At 36.1% G+C, this 19215-nt stretch overlaps 1 protein-coding gene across 7 annotated transcripts in view; it reads right to left on the reverse strand.

Annotated features, from left to right (window-relative positions):
• Positions 1 to 19215, reverse strand: part of GIGYF2 (GRB10 interacting GYF protein 2) — a 123517-nt gene that overhangs the window by 68418 nt on the left and 35884 nt on the right. For 5 of the 7 annotated variants that reach the window (XM_084891747.1, XM_084891746.1, XM_084891745.1 and 2 more), the window contains exons 7-9: positions 10126 to 10234; positions 4710 to 4821; positions 3670 to 3710 (exon numbers count right to left, since the gene is read on the reverse strand). In XM_084891747.1, coding sequence (XP_084747873.1) covers positions 3670 to 3710; positions 4710 to 4821; positions 10126 to 10234 — 262 coding nt within the window. The remainder of the gene's footprint in view (positions 1 to 3669; positions 3711 to 4709; positions 4822 to 10125; positions 10235 to 19215) is intronic. The other 2 variants (XM_084891748.1, XM_084891749.1) reach the window with 1 other exon arrangement.

Here is a 19215-nt window from a genome sequence, read left to right on the forward strand (position 1 = left end):
ACAGAATCATACAAGATGATCACTGGAACTGATCTCCCCCTATGGAGCAATCAATTCCCATTGAATAGGAATCCATTATCACAGGCTTCTTTCCACATTCTCCCATGGGTGTTCACAAGGGTTATGCCTGATTCTTACCCGGTTATCTCTAATTACACCCATTTCTTTCCACATAAGAAGCAAATACATAAATAAGAAGCAACTTCAATTTTTTAAAAAATCATTCTGGAATCTTCAGTACTCAAATTATCTTAATTTAATGTCATAGGACACCTCACAATTTATCAATAGTATATTAGTATCCCAACAAACTAGTTTAGTACTGTGTTTCTGAACAGTATAAAATACAATTATGAGCAAATATTTTCATCTACAATATTTTCAACAAAAGTGGATTTCTTACAAAAAGAGCTCAAAATAATTAACACAGTTAATAACTTGAAAGTGAGTATCTTATCAAAAAGCCACTATTATATATTTGAATATGTATTTGTAGAAGATGCCGATATTTTAGTAGGAAGCACTCTCTTTAATATTCTTAACCACTTCACATCAACTTAGTTTTATGGAACCTTTTTATAAATATACTTTTTCTTAGCCTCTGCAAAGAAAAGAGGCTATATTCTTAACAGTGGATGATTGAGAAAATCACCATACTGAATTAAAGAGTTAAAATGTGATAAAGGCAAATAATAATAAAAAGATCTTTATACTCATCTAGTCCAAACCACCAAAGTATGACTCTCAAGCATTAAAATCAAGCTATTCCCATGACAGGGAACTTACTACTAGGCAATCCAAGTCATTTTCAGACAACTCTATTAGATCTTTTTAAGACTGTCAAATATCTGCCTCCTTAAATCTACCCATTAGATTCATACAAATCAAGTCAAATTTCTCTCTTAACACAAATATTTGCAGAAAGTGATCCTATAAACTCTCCTCTACTCTGTCCTGTCCACAATTTTGCCTCGCATGTAAACAGACGCATTTCCTTCATGCATTCCCCACCACGGGGCTTCAAATGCCCAATGATCCTATTTCAATGTATAGATCCTTTCAAGGTGTGGCTCCAGTACTGAACACAATACTTAAGTTTTCCTCGACATCATAAAATACAGAGGGTCTCTCTATCACCTGATTCATTGAGGACACTTTAGTTCTAGTAAATGCTGTACTTGGACACACTGGCACTACTGATTAACATCAAGCAGTTAGCTAAAAGGGCTGTGCCTTTCCCCAGAAGGCTGCTGTTATACAACTGTTCTTGATATTAAATTGTGAAGTTTATGCAAAACTGCATTTTCTGTTGTTAAATCTGGTCTTTTGTTCCACCTTAATTCTGACCCCAAGTCCCAACTATTCCTCTCTATAGCTATCCCTCTAGACATAAATGACTTGAAAATCTGATCACACACCAACACTGTCATCCAGTGAAAAGAAATAATTATTTACCATTAGCACAAGGACTATATGAGTAGGAACTCAATAATCATTAACTGAATAAATTAGTTCACACACTTATTTAATCCCAATAATTATGTAAAACATTTCCAGCTCCATTTATTATGATACTACTGAATATCTGTGAGCTCAGATTACTCATGATGTTCTGACTCCCAACCCTGTACTTTCTAAACTGTTCTTCATTACCTCTCTTCATTCACTGGGAAAGGTATTGAATCAAACAAGGATGGGAGCAGAGGTCCTGAAAATCCCTCAAAATAGTACCTATCCAACAATAGTCTACAACAGAGCGGGGAACCTTTTTTTCTGCAAGGGGCCATTTGGATATTTCTAACATCATTCTCAGGCCATGCAAAATTATCAACTTAAAATCAGTCTGCTATTTTTGGTCAAACATTTAATTAACTCACCCCTAATGCCTTGGCAGGGCCTGACCAAATGATTTCATGGGCACCGGATGTTGCACACCCCTGTTCTACAATATGAGTAATGCCATTCAACTACCAATAAGTTATCTACCCAGTCTGTTCCAAACTTCTTCATGCTACACTCATTTAATGGCTCCTTATTTATATTCCTAATGCCATCATAATAAATGAGAAACTTAAATATCTGATGTTAAAATGAGTTTTGATATGGAAACAGTGAGGCAAAAGTGGTACTGTTTTAAAAAACTACTTCGTTTTTTTAAAAAAAAATTCTGTAAATCAGTCTGTGAATGATATTTGCATATCTAACATATATTTTTGAGAAATGTTTTACCACTATCAGAATCATGCCCTGAAGAACTTGCCTGGTATTTCTAGGAATTTGGAATTTGTATAGTAATTTTTGTAACTATAATGTTACTATGAATTGGAATTTTTCTCTGATATTAATAATACCAATGGCAGTGTGTAAGACAGTACCTTTAATCAGTCAGAAAGCCCATCTTAACATTATAGATCTTTAATATAAACTCATTAATTCACCATAAATAATGAAATTCTGTTCTCTTACTGTGTTTGTCTTAATTCAGTGGCTAACTTAAATATACAATTTATTTTGACTGCTCTCATTTCAAAACAAGAAAAAAAGATTATATATCAAAAAGACCAGACAAGCCGAAAACCGGTTTGGCTCAGTGGATAGAGCGTCGGTCTGCGGACTGAAAGGTCCCGGGTTTGATTCTGGTCAAGGGCATGTACCTTGGTTGTGGGCACATCCCCAGTAGGGGGCATGCAAGAGGCAGCTTATTGATGACTCTCTCTCATCGATGTTTCTAACTCTCTATCTCTCTCCCTTCCTCTCTGTAAAAAATCAATAAAATATATTAATAAAAAAAAAAAAGACCAGACAAATAAGTGACTAAAGTAAGAACATTCATAATCTTAGCTTTTGCTCTCTTATACAAAAGCCAACATTCTAGCATTTTCTCTCTTTTCACGTTTGAGATGCTAGAATAGACTGATTCCTAACTTGAAATTTCAGTTCACAACATAGCCTTAATAAAAAAAAACAAAAAAAAAAAAACGTATGCCTAGCAGAGAACACACAGACTTAAAAAGTAAAATCAAATAAATCCTAATGATTGTATGTTATAGCGCTGGTTCCATACAACAGAGCTCTTAAGTGACCGTGAAATTTCAATGTAACAATGCTACAACCCCATCTACTGGAGAGGTGTAGGTAACTGAGTTAATTTTTAATAAATGTATCCTATGTGGGAGCCATGTTAAAAACCCGTATCATGGCCCAGCCAGTGCGGCTCAGTGATTGAGCATCAACCTATGAACCAGGAGGTCACAGTTTGATTCCCAGTCAAGGCACATGCCTGGTTGTAGGCTTGATCCCCAGTGGGGGTCGTGCAGGAGGCAGCCGATAAATAATTCTCTCTCATCGTTGATGTTTCTCTCTCTCTCCCTCTCCCCTCCTCTCTGAAATCAATAAAAATAATAATCTATAATAACTAAAGCATAATATGCTAATTAGAGCGGACGAACTTCGGGATGAATCCAGGGTTTCGAGGGAAGCCAGTGCCAGCAGCTGGGGGAAGGAAGGCCTACTCTTGCACAAATTTCATGCATTGGGCCTCTAATAGTAAAATAAAATAAAAACTACTAAAATTCTTAATAAGAAGAAGAAAACAAACAAATAAATAAATAAAAACTAGTATCATGGAAATACAAATAAAAATACTTCACAACAGTAAGAAAGGCTTACCTACATCTTTTCGTCCTGGTTTTTCAAAACGTCTGTCACCCCTAGAAAAGATAAGTTTCAAACAAGATTTGAGAGTAATATATAGATTTCCCATCTACAACACGCACTTTCCTATGTTTCTTTAGTAGCATTTTTTTCTCTTTCAAATTATAAAACAAATAAATGGTTATTGCCTTAACATTTGGAAACTATAGAAAAGCAAGTATGAAAATAAAAATATCCATCATCTCACATACAATAGTTAGCTTCTACTGCCACAGAAATGTTATTTTTTAATTATACATATTTTTAAATTAGATATATGCTTATTTTAAATACATGCTGTACAGTTTTTAGATGTTTAACAAAGTGTTTTCCACATCATTAAATATTTTTAAAATCAACCTAACTTTAATGGTTATAAAGAATTAATTGGGTAGATACACCATTATATTAAAAACCATGCTGGTATTGCTGTTTGACTTGCTTCCAGTTATTTCATATTATAAATATCACCACGGTGGACTTCTGTGCACTTACATCTTTTTTACAAACAATATAGAGAAGATGCTTTAAATGCAACAAATGAGAAAATATCAATGCATCCCATGAACGTTTGTCAAATAACAAATGCTATTAACTATTAAATATCTAAGCACATAAATAACCTATTTACCTAAAATACTCCTTTTTAAATAAAGATCATTTAAATTTTTCTTACATATAGCTTGACATCCAATAATTAACAGCATTTTTAAAAAATGAAAACTTGTGCCCTGGCAGGGTGGCTCAGTTGGAGCACTGCCCATTACACTAAAAGGTTTCAGGTTCAATACCCAGTCAGGGCACATACCTAGGTTGTGTTTACAGGAGGCAACAGATCAATCTCTCTCTCTCTCTCTCTCTCTCTCTCTCTCAAATCAATGGGCATATCCTCAAGTGAGGATTAAAAAAAGAAGAAAACATGTAATTGTACAAAGTGGCTTCTCCTCTACAAAAAGCAGAACAGAAGTTTTTCACACCAAATAACCTTTATACCAAGATGTGGAATATTTAGTTACCTTTCCTCCCAGCTCTGCGACCTATGCATTTCCCTGCTACCTCCTCGGCCAAACACACCCTCTACTTCATCAAAGCTTCTTTGGTAAAAACCGCATTCACCTCTGCCTCTGCCTGAAAATAAGAAAATAGAAAAAATGATAATCAAATGTCAACATTTGGCATATGTTTAACACCAAAGATTAATCTTGGAAGTTCTGTCTCTATAAAAAGCAAAATGTATACATTTAAATATTTAGTGAGGCCCAATGGATCTTTACCTGTGAGACCAACGATGGCACTGAAGTAGCTAGACCACAGGAGGTTGAAAGAAACAAGTTAGTAAACTGGTGTAAGAGTCCCAGTCCCAGTCCTGAACAAGAAACAGTGTCAATATTAAGCTCTTTAATAAAAAGTCCAATAGTGAAATTCTAAAGTGATTACTAAACAATTATTAGAAGTTAAAACTTTTATTATTTTCAACAAAAATGGAAGATTTTTGAGAGTTTACAAAGAAAGCAGATAAAGTAAAAAAGCCAAGAACAAATATAAAAATAATACAACTCCTGAGAAATAATAATTTAACAGGGTCAACTTTAAACCATACGTTTTATAAATTAACTCCTTAAAGGATATTCCACAGAAATCAAAGGTACTTTCCTTTTTGCTCAAACCTTAAAGAAAAGTATCACAAAGAAATTCAAGCCACAGAGCTAATAGGAATGTGTGGATGTAAGAATTTAGGAACTCTAGTGGTTTAAGTGTAAACTGGCTTTTACTAAAGGCAATTGGTTAGATCTATAAAAATCTGACTCAAGCCGAAACCGGTTTGGCTCAATGGATAGAGCATCAGCCCGTGGACTGAAAGGTCTCGGGTTCGATTCTGATCAAGGGCATGTACCTTGGTTATGGGCACATCCCCAGTAGGGGGTGTGCAAGAGGCAGCTGATCGATCATTCTCTCTCATCGATGTTTCTAACTCTCTAACCCTCTCTACACCTTTCTGTAAAAAATCAATAAAATACATAAAAAATAAAAATAAAACTGACTCAACAAATTCTAACTTAGAATTTATCCTAATAGAAATAATCTCATAAATATGTGAATGCAGCTGAAACTGGTTTGGCTCAGTGGATAGAGTGTTGGCCTGCAGACTGAAAGGTCCCAGGTTCTATTCCTGTCAAGGGCACGTACCTTGGTTGTGGGCACATCCCCAGTGGGGGGTGTGCAGGAGGCAGCTGATCGATGTTTCTAACTCTCTATCCCTCTCCCTTCCTCTCTGTGAAAAATCAATAAAATATATTTTAAAAATTATTTTTAAAAAATATGTAAACGCACACATATAAAAATGGTTAGTATAATAAAAAAAAACACAAAATATAATCAATAAGGACTGGCTAAATAAATTCTGACAAAATTCAGAAGAACACTAGAGAAGGCACAAAAGATAAAGTACTGCAACTTAAAAAAAATCTACATTATTGCTCTCGCTAGTTTGGCTCAGTGGATAGAGCGCTTGCCTTTGGACTGAAGAGTCCCAGGTTCAATTCCAGTCAAGGGCATATGCCTGGGTTGCGGGCTCAATCCCCAGGAGGGATGTGCAGGAGGCAGCCAATCAACGATTCATCATTGATGTTTCTATATCTCTCTCTTCCTTTCTCTCTGAAAATCAATACAGTTTTTTAAAAACAACATTATTCTGTTGAAAGACAAAAGCATGCCAAAGAACAATGCACATAAAAGTGATTCCACTTATATAAATAACATAGCTGCATAGTTTGGGTCAGGAAGGTTATATATACAATTGCTGGATTTAGAGGCAAGAGTATAAATTGTGAACTTTATACTTTCTATACAGTGTGAGGATTCCCCAACTAATGTGTACTAAATGTTTCCAACATACAGGCTTGAAAATGGAAGGAGGGTGGGGTTCTAGGGATGTATTTATACCTAGATGAAATCTAAGCCATCATCCCTAGCTCAACTTCTCCAACAGGGTAAAATCACCCAAAGAAAAGTGATGTTGAATCTTGAATAAAAGTATGGATGCATTCCAGAGCTAAATACAATTTGAGTTAAATAATTACTTCAAATATCCAGGCAGTATTTCTATATTTTGGTTATAATTTCTCAAGAATTGACTCAGAATACAGTTGTACTTTAACATCTTACTAAGAAATACAAAAATAATGGACAGGATTGTATGTGGGCAATTTTAGGAACAATGTATACTTCCTATTTAGTCCAACTATCCATGTCTTCATTTGTAAAACAAAGATGAGGACTAGGGCTGAACTGTAGTTATCTTAAACTTACCTTCTAGTTGTGTCAACCTTAAGTCAACTGAAAGTCAACTCCCAATTTCAGTAACTCTCTCCTTAGGAAATATATACAGTTTATTTAAGGTCCTCCTAAAACAGTGTAATACAAACTGTTATACAGTACTGGGATGATCCCTACAATAATATTGAGGGTAAAAGGAAAACAGTACCGTGTCCTTTTAGAGAACAATTTTCTCTGGAAAGCCATTAAGTATGTATCACCTTGAAAAAAGTATTTTATTCTAAAAAACATACCAGTACGAATAGGAGAAATAGCCTCCAGGTTGCCCAAAAAACAAGCAAAACACAGATGAAAAATTTTCTGCCAGTTATGACTTGGGCAAGTACTGGAACTCCTTATGAGACTAAGGCAAAAAACAATTGACTCTAGAGCTTCCCAGCTTGTAGAAAGTAGAAATAACCTTCAAAGTGCACAAGGTCCGTAATCCTTTATAAGTGTACTTCCCAGATAAGAAGGAGCAAGTAAATATAACATGAATCTTTCATAAAGTTCAATTTGAAGGACTGACCTATTACCTGAGATTTCACACTATTCTTTTGAGGGATTAAAGTATTATTTTCTTTTAATGAAGACAATGGTTGACAGTTGTGTGAATCTGCTTTATTATTAAACATCTTAACCAGATAAAATAGAAAGATGATAACTATATTGTTTCCCCCCACCCCTTATGTTTGTTTAAATTTTACTAGTTCGTAATCTTTAGAAGTTGGGAAATCAGTCAATTTCCAAGTCAAAGTTCCCTCAAGTTGGAAAGAGGCAGGATTATCATCTAATATTATCTCTGCCCATGCAAAATAAAAAAAAAGGGGGGGATGGGGGGAGAAAGCCACAATAATCATGATTTAACCAAGTTAAAATTAAGTAATGAGTGATGATAAAACCATATCCATTAAAAAGAATCACAATTGGGACAGTGGTGTTAGAAGTATTTTTCACAGTCAGTTCATTCATTTGACTAAGTTTCAAGCCATTCTTTTACACTAATATTAATTCACAGCTTTCATCGTGGTACCTATCTTTTGTGCATGCCCTGTTTAAATTGTGAACGAAAGACTTCTATCCTGTGTGATAACCCTACACTTCAAAGATACCAGAAAGCAGGGAGAAATGATAAATTTATCACTCCCTCACTTGTTCCTCAATATGGAATTTTGTTTAACCTGTTTAGAGAGACTGGCTGGTATTTGCAGCACACACAGTTGATAGTCACTTTTGAGGCACATTAAACAGCTGGCTTGTGGGCCACACTTCTTGATTAATAAGAACTCTCTATGTCACGCCCTGAAAAGCACTTGGAGACAAAGCTGAGAACAGGCAACCTCTCCTTGCTGCCAGCCCACTGCAGAGAAATACAGGAAACACCCCATAGCAGATTGGAGCCATCTCCAAAACACTATCACACACCAAAATAGATACACACATCTCAAGTCGAATTCTAGATCAAAGGAACCTAAATACACTTGGAAATCTCAATGGTGTGTGGAGCTTTTGAAGCACACACACACCTTAATTTCTCTCACAGAAGTGTTTCTTTAAGTTTTACAGATGATTCTAACAACTCCCCAGGTTAAAAACCACCATTCTAGAGACTGACAAATAATTCAGAAGAAAAAATCATGTACAACAAATATAACTCAGTAATAGTAACAAGCCTACAAGTTGAGTTTTTATTAACCTTTACATTATTTATAATATCCGCATTCCAGATTCTGAATGGACTACTAAAATAAACCTCTTCACAGGAATGCACAATTGAATCCAGTCTCTATAAAGACTGAGTATAAATTACTCTATTCATAAGACACAACTTTAAGAAAAAAATAATTTAGCCTAGCTAGTGTGGCTCAGTGGATAGAGCATCAGTCTTCGGACTGAAAGGTCTCAGGTTCGATTCCAGTCAAGGGCATATACCTGGGTTGTGGGCTCAATCTCCATTAGGGGGCCTGCAGGAGGAAGCCTATCAATGATTCTCTCTTATGATTGATGTTTCTATCCCTTTTTCCCTCTCCCATCCTCTCTAAAATGAATTTTAAAAAATTATTAAAAAGAATTTAGATCCTCCACACACATAATCATGTCAATCTGGCTGGTGCGATATGCAGACACAATGTCCTCTGCCATTGCAGATACCCAATTCTTGCGTTTCTAAAGCATTCTTAAATAAAATGACAAGGGGCATTTAGACTACTACTAAAGGGACGTTTAACCAACTTATAGGTAAATGCTCAAGTAAATATTTATATTATAAACATCAAGAATGTCCTTAAGTAGCAGAAAATCAACAAACCCAAAATAGAGAACAGATATAAAAAAAAAAAAACAAGTAATGTTGAAATAGGAATTGTTCTTCTAAGACAAGACACAAATCTGTAAAATGTAGGTTAAGTAACTGCTACATAACTATTTTTTTATTCTACCCCCTAAAACAGCCCTAGTTTTGATGAGACAACTTTTACTAAAGTCTCTCTGGGACTGGGACACCCGTGACAGGTGGCCTTACATAGAAACCCTGCATCACAGAGGCCTGCAGGGACTTTGGTGCTGCTCCAGCAGCAAGGCACTTCAGAAACTCTGGCTCTCCAAGTGCAAAACTCCCTGGGGACAAAGATTTGCAAAAGTTAACTAGGACCATCTTGAATGCTTCACACTCAGATCTCTAAGCTAGAATTACCCTCCTCTGTTCCACATCAGGGGTTGTGAAGCAGACACATCAAGAAATAACTCAGGCCTGGCAAATATGGCTCAGTGGTTGAGTGTCAACCTTTGAACCAGGAGGTCATGGCTCGATTCCCAGTCAGGGCACATGCATGGATTGCAGGTTCATTCCTCAGTAGGGGGTGTACAGGAGGCAGCCAATCAATGATTCTCTCTCATCATTGATGTTTCTATCTCTCTCACATTCTCCCTTCCTCTCTGAAATCAATAAAAATACATTTTTTTAAAATAGTTTAGAAAGCAAATGTTCAGGACATTTAGTATGCAGTTAATGTCAAAGAGCAGGTTGTTTTTTTATAAATCAAATATTAAAATATTTTTTAAGTGGTTTCCTATCCTCCACCTCCTCCTCCATTATTACTTTTTCATATAAAAGCTCACCTCGCCCTCTTGAAGAACTTCGACCTCTAGGAGCCCCCACCACTGTTCCTCCTCCTCGTCCTGTCAATCGCAGGACAGCGGCACTATTTACAGACATGGAAAAGTTTCTCTGCCAAAAAAAAAAATTAAAAAGAAAGGAAAAAATGGATAAAACAGATAAAACTACATGGTGCTTCTCCCCGTCTCCCATCGCATCTATAAAATGCATATAATTACTAATAATAATGGGAAACCCTAACTACACAACATACTAAGATGATCTAAATCCTGATTTTAGTTAAAAATTTCAAATAAACATTTCAGATCAACAAACACTGGCAACCAAAGCCTTGCACTATGCTAGATTCTGTGAAGAAATATTAAACTCTAAATCTGTGTATATCCAAAGCAGACATGGTGAATATGCATTATAATAGAGAAAACTTGGTAAGAAATTTGATTTGAAAGGGTCCTTCAATTAGTGAAAAGTAGAAATAAGAGGGAGTCACAAAAAGGTCTGAATCAAGAGTAGCATAAAGAGCAAAATGAATGATCATTTTTGCCTCATTCTGCTCACCAAAGTGAATCAGCAACTCCAACTATTAGTTAATAGAATGAATGAATCGGATGTAATTGGTGAAGGGCCAAAAAAGAATCTACTTAAGACCAACTACCTTAATGGAGAGAGGGAGGAAATGCTTGAAAAAAATAAACAAAACCCCAATCAGTCTTCACCTACACTTGAACCCACAGCCAATCTGGAATAAGGTCCAGTACAGTAAGACAGTGATGGGTGGGCATCCTTCACAAACAAGAAGAAGACAGGAGGTCTGGGAAATCAAAAATATGTTTATAGGACTTAGGAAAAAAATAAAGCAAGAGTATAGTAACCTTGAAAAATGGTCTATAAAATACAGCAGTTAGCCAAAACCGGTTTGGCTCAGTGGATAGAGTGTCGGCCTGTGGACTGAAAGGTCCCAGGTTCGATTCCAGTCGAGGGCATGTACCTTGGTTGCGGCACATCCCCAGTAAGGGGTGTACAAGAGGCAGCTGATCGATGATTCTCTCTCATTGATGTTTCTCTCTATACCTCTCTCTTCCTCTCTGTAAAAAAATCAATAAAATATTTTTTAAAAAATACAGCAGTTATAAGCAGATTTTCAAATGCATGGGTAGTGGGCACCTCTAACATCTACATCGTTCAAGGACCAATTTTAATTTAATTTGAAGATTTCACAACAATTTTAAGCACAGAAAATGTTGGAATATATCCCTACATGAATACTTCCTATATCCTTAGAACCTAAAAGACATTTGTGCACAAGTTCAGACGTGTGGTGCACTGAGGAAAATGCAACTTGGGCATGGCTATTGCCAAGGACACTCCTGGAGAAGGGCAAAAAGTGAGACTTAAGAAAAGGGTTGAAACGTGTTTTTTTTCCCAATTAGTATTTTTCACCCTAATTGTTTTCCACTATTAAGTCCTAATTTGCTATTTTGATTCAAACTCAATTATGTGATAGCTATACCTATTAAGGAAATTGACATGTAGTTGGTGGAAAATTTCTATTTGCATTATTGAATTTCTTGTTTTAATATATGGGTCACTTTCTCACTACCTGTCTCATTACTTGTCTCAGGTAAATTTTATATACTTATTAATGTAATTACTTTTTTTCTTTGCATTTGAGAGGTATACAATCTATTAACATGTAATTTCAAAACTGAAAATTTAAGATTTAACCAATAACTAAAAATTACAGTAAGACACCCAACTTGAAAACACTTATTTCTAACTGTGTTTTTAAAAAGCTGGTTGAAACAATGCATTAACTTATCTTTCACCACCAAGTAACCCATTAAATTGTTGAATAATGCCTCTAAGATCACAATTAAGCTATATTATTAAGTCTCAAATCTAAATTAATATATTCTAATACTGGAAAAACAGAAATCAGGGCTAACTGCATTATGTATGCCAGGATTCACCTTACTACCAAACTATAACATATATAAAACTCAAATGCACCCATCCATAGGGAGTGGGGGAAACTCTCATATGTTTACACACATCCTCATACATTGCCCCTGAAAGTGCAAAATGGTATAATCTCTGCAAGGCAATTTCTCAAAGTATATTTAAATGTCCATAACCTTTGACACAATTGCTCTTTTTACATTTGTGAAAAATTATATAAGCAGAAAGATTTTTAACTGCAGCACTGTATTTTTGTAAAAGCAAAATATAGAAACCAGCTTACTATCAACCAATAAAACTAATCGAAAAATCATGGTCATCTATATATGGAATTCTATGCAGTTGTTTTAAAGAATTAGGTAACTATTTATTAGGTTGGATCATATGAAATTGCTAAAATTCAGCTATTTCTGATCAACAAAACTGCAATTTCATATGGTCAACCTAGTTTATGAAAATATAAAGCACAGTTGTATTTGGGAGCTTGGAGAAATCAGATTGCCTGAAACTGAATTTTGATTCCTTTACTCAGCTTCTCTGTATCTCACTTTCCTCGTCTATATGATGTGAATAGGAATGATATTTCTATCTACTTCATGGGTTGTTGCAAACATTTAATGCATTAAACTGCAAGTGCTATGGGTTGTGGAAACATTTATTGCATTAAACTGCAAGTGCTAAAAAATATATATATTTTAAAAATTTTAAAAACCTGCAAGTGCTTAGAACAGTGTCTGACACTTATTAAATACTAAACAAATATTTGCCATTATCTCCTAAGCAGATGCTTAGGTGAAATAGGTCAAGTATAGAACTGTGTGCAGAACATGCTATCATTTATGTATATGTGTGTTTAAAGGAATTGATTTACAGCTGATCCTTGAACAACATGGTGTGAATTGCACAGGTTCGTTTACAGGTGGATTATTTCCAATGTAATAAATATATTTTCTCTTTCTCATGATTTAACAGTTTTCTTTTCTCTAGCTCACTTTATTGTTATGATTCAGTATATAATATATACATATAAAAAATACGTGTTGATCAACTACTTATGTTATCAATAAGGATTCTACTCATAGCTAAGTTTTGGGAGAGTCAAAAGTTATATGTAGATTTTTAGCTTGCAGAGGAGGTAAGTATTCTTAACTCCCACATTGTTCAAGGGTCAACTGTATGAACAGTTAGTTGCAGGTGTAACTTGTTCCTGGAAGGGAACAAGAAAATAAAAACAGTGGTTATGCCTGAGGAAAAATAAATGGCAGAGTTTGGATGACTCACAGACTTGTTTTTCACTACACTTGCTTTTTTTAAAAATTTTATGTATGTATTATCTATTCAAAAACACATACATGAAATAATTAACTATTCAAAAACACATACATAAGGCCCTAGCCTGGTAGCTCAGTTGCTTAGGGCATTATCCCAATACACCAAGGTTGAGGGTTCAATTTCAAGTCAGGGAATATACAAGAATCAACTAACAAATGCATAAGTAAGTGGAACAACAAATCAACCTCTCTCTCCCCCTCTTCCTCCCTCTCTCTAAAATCACTAAAATTAAAAAACAAACAAAAAAAAAACTAACCACCCCCCCCCGCCCCCTCCACCCCCCCCGGCCCCCCCCCCCCCCCCCCACACACACACACACGGCCCTAGCCCATGGTCAGCAAACTACGGCTTGTGAGCCACATGCGGCTCTTTGGCCCCTTGAGTGTGGCTCTACCACAAAATACCACAGCCTGGGCGAGTCTATTTTGAAGAAGTGGCATTAGAAAAAGTTTAAGTTTAAAAAATTTGGCTCTCCAAAGAAATTTCAGCCAAAACCGGTTTGGCTCAGTGGATAGAGTGTCGGCCTGCAGACTAGAAGGTCCCGGGTTCGATTCCAGTCAAGGGCATGTACCTTGGTTGCAGGATGCGATACATCCCCAGTAGGAGGTGTACAAGGAGGCAGCTGATCAATGATTCTCTCTTATCGATGTTTCTAATTCTCTATCCCTCTCTCTTCCTCTCTGTGAAAAATCAATAAAATATATTTTTTTAAAAAGAAAAAGAAATTTCAATCATTGTATTGTGTGCAGATTTGGCTTTGTTGACTAATGAGTTTGCCGACCACTGCCCTAGCCGGTTTGGCTCAGTGGATAGATTGTTGGCCTGCAGACTGAAAGGTCCTGGGTTCAATGCTGGTCAAGGGCACATGCCTGGGTTTTGGGCTCGATTCCCAATAGGGAGCGTGCAAGAGGCAGCTGATCAATGATTCTCTCTCATCATTGATGTTTCTATCTCTCTCTCCCTCTCCCCTCCTCTCTGAAATCAATAAAAACATATGTATACACACACACACACACACACACACACAAAGTATCTTTCTTTGCTAGCAAATAAATAAAATACACCAATCTGGTAACAGGTACCTAAATTTTAGGTATAAAGTACAGAGTCATGCTTCTCAAAATGAAATATATATTTAAGGGAAATGCCAAAAATTCAACTAGACATGGAAAAAAAAAAAAATCAACTAGATCTTCTTTGAGCATCAATTTTGTTTTAAAACAAGTTTTTCCCTAGTTATATTTTATAGGTACATGCATGCACACACATGGGGGGGGTGGGGGAGAGGGGAAGAGAAGGAAGGAGAGAGGGAAGGAAGCAGATAGAAAGTTAAAATTAACTTTCATTTTAAAGATAAAAGATTTACTTCAGATAACTTCAGGAAACTTTAAGAGAGGCACCATAGGGATAATGAGTAAAAAAGTATGCAAAACTTTAGTCTGCAAAGATCTAAATAATTCCTGATCTGAAATCAATAAAAAATAAATAAAGAAAGAAGGCTTGCTCCTTTAGTCATTCTAGAACTAGTTTTGATGTGTAAGTGTACTGCATACCTAACTTTATTTTTCAAATTTTTAACCATTCCTAATAGCATCTGTTGAATAATCTTTAATTTTCCAAATAATTTGTGTAGCCACTTACTAAATACTATTTTCTTACAAATGTTACAGATGTTTCTAAATGATTCAATTACTAATTATGTTAAGTCTATTATGTTTTGGTTACTGCTCCTCCCTTGGGAGGTATCAATTTTAAACAGTTTTATTTAAGACCATATTTTCAGTTTACAATACAGTTATTTCCTTTCCCTGTGCACAGATTCCATGTTCAAGTATCAAGAATGCCCATTTACTCTACAGCAGCTCAACTTTTAGAACTCCCATAGAATTTGCTACAAATTTGGGTCCTTCAATATTTTGTGTGGAATAATGCTAAATCTATGCTCAAGGTTGGCTTAATCAACCCCTTCCATGGTGGGCCCAGGAGGCACCACCACAGGGATGCCCCCAGGCATTCCTCCTGCATGATGGTACAGCTTGCTCATGATGGGTTGCATCCGTTCGTTTTCCAGCTCTTTCTGCTGATGTTCCCATTCTTCCTTCTGTGCAGTCTGGTTACTGAGCCAGTCAATTTCCTCATACTTGTGAAGAATCTTTCGTTTATCCTCATCATTGATCTTGCCGTGAAGTTTTTCATCTTCAATGGTTGAACCATGTTGCATGCATAAGATTCAAGTGAATTCTTGGAAGACACCTAGTTCCGCTGCTTCTGATCTTCAGCTTTATCCTTCTCAGCTTCCTGGACCTGCGCTCAATGTCTTCCTTGTTCAAATGACCCTTGTTGTTAGCGAAGGCAATCTTGTTCTCTTTCCTGTATTCTAAGCCACATCAGAGACACTGTGCTTGCCACTGGCATCGATATCAAAAGTAAGCTCAATCTAAGAAACACCACGAGGTGCAGGGTGTATTCCTGTGAGTTCAAACTTGCCACGCACATTGTTATCCTTGGTCATGGCACACCCACTTTCATAAACCTGAATGAGCACACCAGGCTGGTTGTCAAGAGTTGATCATGAAGATCTGGGTCTAATTGGGAGAAATGGTAGTATTGTACTTGATGAGGACGGCTATGACTCCATCAGTCGTTTTAATGCCAAGGGAAAGATAAATGACATCAACAGCAAATATTGAACATTTTTTAATTTGTCTACAGATAGGACAGCTGCACCATAAGCAACAGACTCATCAGAAATCAACTCTTATTCAATTCTTTTCCACTGAAAAAATCATGTAGGAGTTTCTGAATCTTAGAGATGTGGGTAGAACCACCCATCAGGACACTAGTGTGGATTTGGGACTTGTCAAGCTTGGCATCCCGAAGGGCTTTCTCTACAGGGCACAGGGTATCATAAAAAAGGTCAATCTTCAATTCTTCAAATCGGGCACCAATGACACAGGTATAGAAGTCGAATTCTTCATTGAACAAATCAATCAATCTCAATATTGGCCTGGGTGCTGGGAGAGTACACTAAGCATGTTTACAAGCAGTACGAAAACAACAAGATAGCCCTCTTCTTCTTACTGATGTCCTTATGCTTGCTTGAACTGTGTAATAAAATGGTTGACCATCAAGTTGTCTTCTCCACCTCAGTAGGTATCCCCAACTGCTGACTTGACCTCAAAAATTCCATCATGAATTGTAAGAAGTGACACATCAAAAGTGCCACCTTGCCTGGCTAGTTTGGCTCAGTGGGTAGAGCGTCAGCCTGCGGACTGAAAGGTCCTGGGTTCGATTCCAGCACATGCCCAGGTTGCAGGCTCAATCCCCAGTAGGGGGCATGCAGGAGCAACTGATCGATAACTCTCTCCAATCATTGATGTTTCTCTCTCTCCCTCTTTTTTCCTCTCTGAAATCAATAAAAAAATAAAAAAAATTTAACGTGCCTCCTCCCAAGTCAAATATTAGCCCATTTCTTTCAGCTCCAGCCTTTTGTCTAAGACATACATAAACAATAGCAGCAGCAGTTGGCTCACTGATAACTCAAAAATACACTAAGACCAACAACAGTTCCAGCATCCTTGGTAGCCTAACACTGAATCACTGAAGTAAGCAGGTACCATAACAATAACATTTCAGTAGCGGGCTTCCCAAGGTTGGCAGGCTTTTGCCATTTCCTTCATTTTTGTCAAAATCATAGATGATGCCTCTTATGAATAGGATAGAAACTTTTTATCTCTCCGTTGTATTCTACTCGGATGTTGGGCATTCTCAGATTAGACAATAGCATCAAAACTATGTCCAATCAAGTGATTGGCATCAAACCATGTTGGTAGATTCACTGCAATTTGATTCTGCAGCGCCACCAATAAATCATTCAGTATCAAATAACTTGGTGTGGTTCAGTTTCCCTGATCATTGCCAATTATTTTCACTTTTTCACACTTGAGACACCCACACAAGAGCTGGGAGGTACCAAAATCAATGCCACCTGCAGGTGCCTTATACAATATTGCTTGAGTGTATGTGTGGCTTGAGAAGACCAGGATCCAGAAAGCTGGCAACTTTCAATAAGCCTCCCTAATTACTAAAAGTTTTTCTAACTCATTTAATCTCCAAGCAATCTAGGAAATCATTCAAGGAAAAATACAAAGAAAGATTAAAACTGGACCACACTATGTTAAAGTTAGCTTCTGTATTTAAAAAAGAATCATAAATGAAATTTAAAAATTTAGAAAACATGTTAGGATTAGCTCATATAATATAAATCAACAAGAAAAAGACTAATATACAAAAGAAAAATTGGCAAAGAACAAAAAAACTAAAGAAATATAAATAGAAACGTTTGAATAATTCTGCACTGCACTGAGGGATGGAGGGAAAGGATATAAACTAAAATAATTGAAGGACATTTTCCCCAAATATACAGAAAATTTTTGCAATAAAAATATTCAAAGTTGGTAGTACAGAAGAACGCTCCGTGTACACCATCACTTGTACAAAAGTGGGGTATGTAATATTTACTTGGAAAAATACATAAGAAACTGCTAATACTGGCTGTTTTGGGGAAAGGGAAACTGGTGACTGAGGAACAAAATGGGAGAGATTTTCTATTATTTACTATATTTTAAATTTTTATTTGTAAACCATGTGATTATTTATTTTAAAAAATAATTAAAAAAAAAAAAAAAACTGAACATGGGCCCTGGCCACGTGGCTCAGTTAGTTGGAGCATCGTGCTGTGCACTGAAAGGCTGCAGTTTAGATTCCAGGTCAGGATATATACCTAGGTTTTGGGTTCCATCCTGATCAGAGCGCACACCTGAGGCAACCGATCTCTCTCCGACTCCACCATTTATCTCTCTCTAAGAATCTATAAAAACATATCCGTGGGTAAGGATTAAGAAAAATAATACTTGTCAGGGCAAAAAAGTAATGGTAAATGTTACAGTTTTGACAGTAGTAAAACAAACACACTACTATCGTTATACAAAGTCTCTTAAAAGCAATTTAACCGTATCGAGCAACTGGGTTTTCTTTTTGGACTTTCAATTCTATTCCACAGACCTGTATGTCTATCCTTATGTTACAGTTTATATTACAGTGGCTTTACAGTAAGTTCTGAAATCGGGAAGTATGGAGTCCTCCCACTATGTTCTTTTCCAAAACTATTTTTTACTATAGTTTACATAAGGTCCCTTGCAATCCCATATGAAGTTTAGAATCAGCTTTTCAATTTCTACCTAAAAAGCCAATGGGATTTTGATGGATTCCAATAGATAGATTAACCATTAAATCTTCCAAGTTTTAATGAATACTGGTGCCTTCCCATTTACTTAGGTCTTCTTTAATTTCTTTCAAATGTTTTATAATTTTTAGTCTTACACCTCCTTAGTTAAATCTATTCCTAAGTATTTTATTGGTTTTGATGCTATTATAACTGGAATTGTTTTCTTAACTGCCTTTGCAAATTGTCCATTGCTTGTGTATAAAAATACAACTGATTCTTATGTGTTGATTCTGTGCTCTACAACTGTACTGAATTCATTTATTAGTGCTAATAGTTTTCTTGTGGTTTCTTAGAATTTCCTGTATCTAGGATCATGTCATCTATAAATATAGTTTTACTTATTAGCTTCCAATTTGAATGTCTTTTATTTCTTTTTCCCACCTAACTGCTATGTCTAGAACTTCCAAGATAATGCTGGATAGTAGTGAAAGTGGGCATCCATGTCTATTCTTTCAGTCTTTCACTGAATAAGTGCAATCATATACCACATAACGACATTTCAGTCAAAAACAAA

This window comes from Pipistrellus hanaki (genome assembly GCF_964339955.1).
Source record: "Pipistrellus hanaki genome assembly, chromosome: 8".
Taxonomy (NCBI): Eukaryota; Metazoa; Chordata; class Mammalia; order Chiroptera; family Vespertilionidae; genus Pipistrellus; species Pipistrellus hanaki.